Below are 9,154 nucleotides of genomic sequence, written 5' to 3' on the forward strand. Positions count from 1 at the left end.
CCCAACTTTGTATTCATTAATGTGACCTGAATCTCTCTTATGACAGACCCTGAAAGAAAACATCCCACTGTGGCATGTGAGGGATCAGTGGCTCAACTCCGGTGTGGTAAGATCACTGGTTTTATTGGGAAATTCTGGAGCATTACACCATGAAATTGTCTCTCCAACATTTTCAATTCTCACTGTCAGACAAAGGTGAGGTTATACATGTGACCAGTGCTACATATGGACGCAGCGATCAGAAGACGTGCATCGCTGGACGACCCGCCAACCAGATAACCAACATCCATTGCTCCAGTAGCTCAGACAAAGTTGGTCAGAGGTACAGAAGTTCAGTATTTCCTAAATGTTTATAAAACTGGATGCACATGTGTGTGAACTAGGAGGTCTACAAATATAAAAATCACATTTTATTGGAAACTGACTTGATTTCAAACCACAGATGCAACGGGAAACGGCATTGTAACATCAGAGCCAGTAACTCGATGTTTGGAGACCCCTGCGTTGGAACCTACAAGTACCTGGAGGTGGATTATATTTGTTACGGTGAGTTATCCTCTAAAGTTTGTGCATTAGTTATACTAAATTTAGCTAAAGGCAGATGAATACCACGTATGCTATCACTACCGTGTTGACTAACACTGATTTACTCCTTTTTAGTATGTTAGGTTGAGGTTTTGTATCAAAGTTAGCTTAAATGTTAAAATTAGCTAAAATTCTAAGATCAAAATGGAGACTATTGATAGCATGTTGACCTACAGCAAACAAGTAAATGCCTTAATTTGGGGTTATTTACAGCAACATACTCCATCTGGTTTGAAAACTACAATTCATACACTAAAATTAGTTGAGCTAGAGTTAGCATATGTGCTATTTATAGGATTCTAGCTATCATTAGCATGTGACCTGCAGCTATAGAAGTGTATGAGCTACAATGCTAATATTACCTTAAATACTACCATTTCCATGCCGGTCATCAATCAGTGGCATGTTGGTTAACATTGGCTCCATTCAGTGTGCAAACGTTAGTGTGAGAGTTAAACTTGGATCTCAAACAACATGCTAACATTAGCTTGTGGGATATTGTCAACTCAAAATGTGGAATGCTGAAACACTTCTTCCAAAAAAACATTTAATTCTAAGAAAATATGCTTTAACAAAGGTAGTTTTGGGGTCTGAACATTTATGCAACCAGGTTGTTGCAGCTTTTTTCCTTTGAACATTTTTAAAATTTGTTTTTTAAATGAACAAAATTTTTTATTAAAAAGTAAATTTATATTTCTTTTAATTTAAATAAAAACGTGGCCCTCAAGTGCTTTCAGTTTAACAATTTTGCTTCTAATGGAAAAAATTTTTCTAACGTGTCCAAAATTTATATTAATATTTTCATTATTTTCTTTTTGCAGCTTTTCTGACTGGGTGAAACCGTCATCAGGTCTTCTGTGTTCTGGATGAAATTCATAATAATCAGGAATTTCTACAGCATTGATTAGCAGCTTAACGTCTCTTCAAATTAAACTATAACACTTTATTGGTCCCAAAGGGAAATTATCTACTCTTCTGTACCTTCAAGTTTTCTCAACCTGTTTTGCATTTTTATTTCAATTTTTCATGAATAAACCTGACTTGCATTTACATTTTCTGGATAAAAACTCTTCCAAAAACCTTCCTAAACTATAAATTCAGTTTTTAAATTCTTCCAATCCAAACAGGAAGGAACTCTGAGTTTAAAGATGGCCGCCAACCAGGAGTGACACCTTTAGGATGTTTTATTGGAGTCACAGCAACAAGACAACAATGGAATGTCATGAACATAATCCGTAATCCAAGCTTAATGCTTCCAGTAATAATCTCACTTATCTACAACAAACCAAATGTAAACTGGAACTTCACAACAATCACATCAGTAACAATAATAAATAGCATCTTTTATTACATTTAATAAATAATCAGTAATTATCTCTGGATGTTTCAACCACCTAAACTTTGACTCATCAGTGCTGGGATTCACATTAAGGTTTCAGTGAAGATGATGATGATGGAGTGGGAGGGCTGGTTGCAGTGGGAGGGCTGGTTGCGATGGGAGGACTGGTTGCGATGGGAGGACTGGTTGCAGTGGGAGGGCTGGTTGCGATGGGAGGACTGGTTGCGATGGGAGGACTGGTTGCGATGGGAGGACTGGTTGCGATGGGAGGACTGGTTGCGGTGGGAGGACTGGTTGCGATGGGAGGACTGGTTGCGATGGGAGGACTGGTTGCGATGGGAGGGCTGCGTCACTCCGTCTGGGGCACGGAGATGCCGGGGCCTTTGGGGTCGTCGAAGCGGTCCATGGTGAGCAGCTGCATGATCATGTGCAGGCCGTAGGTCAGAACCAGAACCATGAGCAGGCTGGTCAGGAGGCCCATCCAGATCCCCGCTGAGAAGAACCCCGCGCAGTCGCTGGCGTACGAGAACTCGCTGCCACTCAGGCTGAAGCCCTGGATCTGGGAAAATATTAAAATAAAACATCAAATTTATAATCTATAATCTGTAAAAAGATGGATCTCCCAGAGCTGCTATTGCTGCCTGAAGAAAAGCGCCGCTCTAAATGACCAATCAGAGCCAGGAGGAGGGTCTTAGCGCTGTCAATCACTCATGTATGCGCTGCTAAATGTGCGAATGGTGGAGAAACAACTCACTCAAATGCTAACTAGCTTTAGCATTCACAACAAGCTATGCTAGCTGGAGAGAGCAACAGAAGGACAGAGGTGATTGACAGCACTAAGACCCGCCTCCTGTTAGGGAGAAGGCAGGAGCTGAATTTATCCATCTCTTACCAAACTGTCACAACATGAAGGTTTCAACAAATATGTAAAAAGATATTTTTTTATAAAAGTTAGTGTCTGTGTGATGCACAGGGTTATTCTCCTTTTCAGTTGGTGATATGAATTTAGAGATTTATTGCTTTGTTTTCTGGTACTACTGAGACAAGAAAAGTGATGAGAACTATTTACATAATGGTTCTCATCAGGTAACTGTTGTGTTACATCAATTCCAGCCCCTCAAACACAAACACTTCTCTTGAAAAACATTCCCATTTATAATGTGTTTCTTTAGGAATCCAGTCACATGAAGAAGTCTGATTTTTATCTCTGAGCTGCTCACAGGAACATTTTCAGCTTTATTGTTATTTATTCATGCTCCCATTGGACAAACAGAGAAAACAGTAAAATCTCAACAATATGAAGAGTTTTGGGAGGTTTTAAACATAATTAATGGAAATGTATGGCTACAAATCTAAATTCACGATAAACGATGCGATAAATACTATATAACTACTGTTCAGCAGAAGAAGATGCCATTTATCATTTATTTTGAAATTTTTCCAAATCAGTTTCTTTCAAAATAAAACCAACAAAAACTGCAGATGTGCGTCTGTCTGGTGAGTTTTTGGTTAAAACATGTTTGTTTTTCATTCAGTGAAGTTACTCATAGTGGCTAAAATATCCAGAAATTACAAAAGTAAAAGTACATCATAGTAAAAATACTCCTAGAAGTATTTTCCACAAAAGGTAAATGTAACTAATTACTACCTAACTCTGCATGTAACTGAGGGAATACATTTTTTTATGTGATTAACATAAGATATTAATTTTTTAGATAATCAAATGAGGGGATTGTGTAGAAGAGTTGTATAATTTGTTAATGGTCATGACAATACATTTTTTTGTCACAGAACTCATGGCCATCTAAAGCCAGAAGGTAAGAGGTTAGCATTTAGCTAAATAAATGTAATAATTATGAATAGTGAGTGGATGTTTCAGTATTCTGTAGCACTGTCTGTGGGTTCAGGCTGTTAGGGGCCCATGGGTGGAAACGTTTGGGAATCTGCAGTCAAACCGACTGAAACTCACCTGAAAGTCGTCGAAGGAGACCCTCCACTGGTTGGCCGGGTCTTTGGCGGAGCGCGGGACGAGCAGCGGCCAGCGGAAGCTGCTGACGGACTTGCAGCGGTAGGAGTATTCAGCCGGGGCGTAGATGTTCCTGCTGCCGTTGAACGTGGCTTTGGTGCCGTCGTACTCCAGCTCCACGGCATCCAGAGTGAACCAGCGGCGCGCCGACACCGTGTAATGGCGCTGACTCATGACGAAGCTGGAACCAACCGCAAAACACAAGTAAAAAAAACTAAACAATATAAAGAAAACGCACAATCGCAGTCGGGCTTTACAATTCGTCAAATAAGTCGAGAGACTCAATTATTAAAATCCCTCGAAGGAAATAATCCGCCTCGAAGCGTTGTAATCTTGGTGCTGCGTGACGGTCTCATGAATGCTAACTGCTATTAGCATATCAGAGAGCTTTTCCCCTGACATGTTCGGGTTTTCGGGGATCCGTACAATCGACTAATGCGAGCATGTGGTAGAAAGAATACTTCCAGGGAATGTATTTTGTTTCTTTTTTAATGTCATTGTAAAAATAATGCATGATTTAAAGAGAATAACAATAAAAATGGTTTAACCGCATTTTGCAAAACTGCTTCTGATGTATGAAACCTTGTACAATAATCAAACGTGAGGAAAGCATTTATTAAAAAATGTTTCCCATCCGTAATCAGATAAACGCATTTAGCTAATGTCATAATGATGAGTCCACCAGAGGTCGCTATAACGGCGATTTACTGCAGCAGGTTTCAATATTAATTCTGCTGTTATGGGAGGATTTACCAATATGTTATTGTTTTAAACATTTTATAAGACTAATTGTCATAATGAGTAGATGTAAAATAATTGTTTACATCAGAGGCCTGTGAAACACTCACATCAGCTTGAAGCTGCGGTGGCCGAGGACGTTCTCATAGTTCAGAACCAACCTGGAAAGAAACCAAACAGGAATGAAGGAAGAGTCCAGCTGAAAACTCCTCCATCGCCTCTGTTTTAGCTGCTAAACCTAAAATTCAGCCTTTTCCACCTGGATTTGCTCTTGTCGCAGTCGGAGCCGTGTAGCTTGGGGCTAACTCCCTCGCCGAAGGTGGCTGGCGTCAGGTCGTGCTCCTCCCAGCGGTTGTTCCGCAGGATGCTCACAGTCAGGCCTTTGGCCCACAGCATCATGCATGTTTTGTCGTCTTCCTGCAGAAAACAGAGCAGAAAACTGAAGCGATTAATCAATTATTGAAATAACTGTCAACAAATTTAGTAATCGATTAATAGTTAAATGACAAAAAAGGCAATTGTTACTCTGAGCTGTAATTAAGCCAAAACTGAGCAAAAAAAATATTTGCATTTAAGAGAAACAAAAAAATTCTTTGTCTATAAATCTGATTTATCCAGAACTCTTCATGCGGCAGTTTTAGCTTCACCTGGTTCAACTTCTCTAGTTATTAAAATTAATAATCTCTGTTTAATTAAAGTAAGATAAGAACAGCTTAATGAGAGGCTCGTTGCTGATTTGTCTCTTCAGAAAGTATAGAAACACAGTGGCGGCTGCATCATGCTGTGGGTTGCTAGTTAAAGAACACGGATCAGGGGTGTCCAAACTTTTTCTCCTGGGGCCAAAATCAGAAAATTTAAACTACTGGCCTGCTAAATTAAAAATGCAAAAATTGTTTATCGTTTTAAATATATATATATATATTTTTATAAAATATTTATACTATTAAAGAACCAAAACATAAAAAGGATGATTTCCAAATTTGTTAAATTGTTTTCTGTTTTGTTGTACCATTCTTTTCTTGTTTTCAGGGGCCGAATAAATAAATTTCCAGGACCACAAATGGCCCGCGGGCCACACTTTGAACCCCCCAACAGACAGATCTAAATCCCTGGAATAAAATGTTTTGTTTGTTTAACACATAAAAGTTCAAGTTTTGCAGCTGAAACGTGACAAAATGTGAATACTTCTGAATGATTAGAACCGATCAACAGAAATTTTTAAATTCTGTACTGTCCCTTTAAGGCAGAGGAAGACAGAAAAAGCACCTTAAACTCCACAGGAGGGTAGACTCCGGGCTGCTCCTTGACGCGCTGCTGGCGCTCCCGGTCCCTCCACTGGTCCCTGTATCTGCCTTTGGACTGCAGCAGGGAGCGTCCTCCACCAAGCCCCGCCTCCAGAGACATGGACGCCGCTTCCTTCTGCCGACACAAAACGGGTCAGGGCGGGTTGGACCACACCTCATGAAGAGCAGCGTTCACCATCACCACGACGGGCTCACCCTGGAGGGCTGCAGGCCGGTATAAACGGCCGTGAAGGGGACGGACTGGGACTCCATGATGCTCATCACCTGACCCATGACCTCATCTGAGCAAAGACGGATAAATGTGTCGAAACCTGATCAATCTGATGCTTTGATGAATGAAAACTGACCACAAGGCCTCACCGTTTCCACTGAGAATCTCTTTAGCAGACAGCAGATCTGACCTGCAACACAATCCGGTGACAAAGCAGTGAGATCCAGAGGGGAGGAAGGGAAGTTATCGATTAATTATCTACAGTTCATTTCTCTTATCAATCAACTAACGGTTCATAAGCATATTTAAAAAAACAACTGAGTTTTCTCTTGTATCAAGAGGGCTGAGCGACTTAAAGCACGAAAAGCTAAATCTTTCATTTTCTATCATTATATTTGAACATTACTTTGCCAGCTATATTAAATACTGACTGAATAAACAGAAAAATGTGTTATTCTCACATTCTTAAACTTAGAAAGACATCAAACTCAACTGTGAAATGTAACATTTTTCTGCGTTGTCATCACCGTATCCTCCCTTCGAAGCATGTCGGTAGTTTTTACTGATAAATTGAGCTGCTCCGCCATTCGGCTCGGCTGAATGGGAGATTACAAAGACGATGTCTTAAAGAGCGCCGCTTACTAATGACCAGCGACGCCCTCTGCTGGATAGCAGCCAAACTACAACACTGAAACAAGGTCTAAACGGAGTTATTAGTTAATCGGATGGAACTGATTTTAATCTAATAATCCATTAACCGTACTTAGATTAATTGTTTGCATCCTACACAAGCTCACCCGGTCCCGTACGGCAGCCTGAAGACCAGCAGAGCCGGAGACGAGGCGTTCAGTCTCAGCTGGCTCAGCGTCTCCGGGTCCATGTACAGAGGGGACGTTTCTAATTGGTCCTGCAGCTGACCAATCACAGCGTTGGAGGCGGGCCAAGACACAGCAGGAAGAACCAGAGAAGAAGAAGAGGCCTGAAGTGCTCCCTGGGACAGATCAGAGGAATAAATAAAGACATGGGATGAAATTAATATTATCCTTTACAGCAAGGGTGTCCAAAGTGGGGTTCTGGTGATTTTTGTGGCAATTTAACTGATTTTGTGCGGCCCCCAACTTCAATTCAAGGATAGTCCAAATTTACCCAATTCAATTCCTCTTTTAAATTGGACCTCTAACAATTATATATTATATATTTTAATGACAATTTATTTGTAGAAAGACCATATTCAGCATAGGTTATATGCTCCGTTTACTGAACCATGACGAAAACACTGAGTTTTATTTCTTACATACTGCCAGCCTGAGTGTCTGACTTTAATATTTTACCTCAAGGTTAGGAAAAACACCATCTTGCTTGTTTCCAAAGGCTCCTCCATACATGGTAAAATCCTCGATACTCATCTAGAGAACAAAAACAAACACAAAACCAGAAAACAGAAATTAGGGAGAGAAGAAAGCACTTTGAAATTCCTTGCTGCTGAAATGTGCTATACAAATAAAATTTGATTTTTGATGAAGAAAGCCAAACAAAAAATGTTTTATTTAAGCTTTGGACCCAGACACCAGGAAAGAACCAACAGGACAAAAATTTATACAACAACTGAAAATTAAATTTACATTCACATTTGAAAAATACTTTACTTGTCCCAAAGGAAAATTAAAACTTGTCATAAGTCATATCATCCAAGTATCTTTAAAGAGTCGTAGTTGATGCTGTTGGCAGACAGGATCTCCAGTAGCAGTCTGACTTGCAACTAATCTGAAGAGTCCTCTGAGCAAAGACTGTTAGCATCACATGCTAACAGTCTTTACTATCTGGGTAACACAGACAATATTCCACAATAACATGTCCTGGATGACCTTATCAGTTGCTAGCTCTGCTAATCCGTCTCATTTGCTTTTGCCGCTCCTCTTCAAATCTCTGAGTTTAATTTTAACTAATAAGTTAAATGAAAAGAATAATCCCCACATGAAGCTAACGGAGAAAGGCCCCATTTTATTTTACAGCTGTAATAATTTTATTTTTGGTTCTCTTTTTAAATTAAGCATTGTTAATTTGTTTGCGTTCTCATAGAGGTGGGACCTGCTAAGAGTCTGTGTTTTGTACCTTGTCCTGAAGGAACAGCACCACGTTTCGGGGCCCGACGTTCAGAGCTTTCTCCAGGTAGGAGGCCAGCTGCTGGTGCCCAACGATGTGACCTGCAGTGGGTGGAGCCTGCTGAGGGATGGAGACCCTTCAAAACAAAAGGAAGACATCAAACAGGTGGACAACCAGAAAATAACTAAGACATACAAATATGTGATTATATAAAAAAAATCATGGCTCATAATTTAGCTGGAATATTTTCCAGAAGCTGAACAAATGAATATAAATGTCTTCAAAACAGCTGTAATGTAGAACTACTGTCCTGTTTTATTATTTTAATTACATTTTTTATGTACTAATTATGTAAATGTTCTTATATGATTTGTATTTGGTGTTCAGTTTGTAATTTTACTTGATTCCTATAAAGCACGTGTCAAACTCAAGGCCCGCGGGCCACATGTGGCCAGCCCAGCATTTTATCGGCCGATGATTGACTTAAAATACCCAGAAGGCTCCATTTGTTAAATCCGCTGGATGAGTTACTCCCAGTGGTTTTTAATTCTTCGCAGTCCGCAGTGGTTGAGCAGCGCACTGCGCATGTTACAGTCTAATTAACTTTTGCATCGTCATTTATTTCCTCAAGATAAACTGCCGGCTCCTCAAATGGATTAACACAACGTTGCATTCTCTTTAGTTTTCTCTGGTCTGTAATGGAGACTTGAATTTAACGCGCATTTCAGCCAAAGGTTTGTAATGTGCTTCCTAACCATTTTTTAATTGTAAGTATTGATTTTATTTTTTAGCCAAGACTCTGTAGGACCATTTGTCTCTGCTCATGACATCTTCAATACATTTTTTGA

At 39.9% G+C, this 9,154-nt stretch overlaps 2 protein-coding genes across 3 annotated transcripts in view; one reads left to right on the top strand and one right to left on the bottom strand.

Moving 5' to 3' along the window:
• The first annotated feature begins 6 nt into the window (after window positions 1–6).
• Window positions 7–1,633, top strand: LOC106959012 (L-rhamnose-binding lectin CSL3-like). Its single transcript, XM_015051255.1, has 4 exons — window positions 7–106; window positions 190–322; window positions 443–546; window positions 1,407–1,633. The coding sequence occupies exons 1-4, from the start codon at window positions 40–42 to the stop codon at window positions 1,421–1,423; spliced, it is 321 nt and encodes a 106-aa protein (XP_014906741.1). The 5' UTR covers window positions 7–39; the 3' UTR covers window positions 1,424–1,633.
• Window positions 1,634–1,751: 118 nt separating this feature from the next.
• The window catches only part of atp6ap1a (ATPase H+ transporting accessory protein 1a), a 19,269-nt gene continuing 11,866 nt past the window's right edge, over window positions 1,752–9,154 (bottom strand). Inside the window, exons 2-11 of one of the 2 annotated variants that reach the window (XM_015051251.1) lie at window positions 8,316–8,442; window positions 7,535–7,609; window positions 7,001–7,194; window positions 6,353–6,393; window positions 6,188–6,273; window positions 5,955–6,104; window positions 4,948–5,105; window positions 4,799–4,849; window positions 3,894–4,131; window positions 1,752–2,483 (exon numbers count right to left, since the gene is read on the bottom strand). In XM_015051251.1, the coding sequence (XP_014906737.1) occupies window positions 2,274–2,483; window positions 3,894–4,131; window positions 4,799–4,849; window positions 4,948–5,105; window positions 5,955–6,104; window positions 6,188–6,273; window positions 6,353–6,393; window positions 7,001–7,194; window positions 7,535–7,609; window positions 8,316–8,442 (1,330 nt within the window). In that variant the 3' untranslated portion in view covers window positions 1,752–2,273. Of the gene's footprint in view, window positions 2,484–3,893; window positions 4,132–4,798; window positions 4,850–4,947; window positions 5,106–5,954; window positions 6,108–6,187; window positions 6,274–6,352; window positions 6,394–7,000; window positions 7,195–7,534; window positions 7,610–8,315; window positions 8,443–9,154 lie in introns of both variants that reach the window. The other variant, XM_015051250.1, reaches the window with a different exon arrangement.

Source organism: Poecilia latipinna, unplaced genomic scaffold (genome assembly GCF_001443285.1).
Source record: "Poecilia latipinna isolate Pla-1442-1.1 unplaced genomic scaffold, P_latipinna-1.0 Scaffold1037, whole genome shotgun sequence".
NCBI lineage: Eukaryota > Metazoa > Chordata > Actinopteri > Cyprinodontiformes > Poeciliidae > Poecilia > Poecilia latipinna.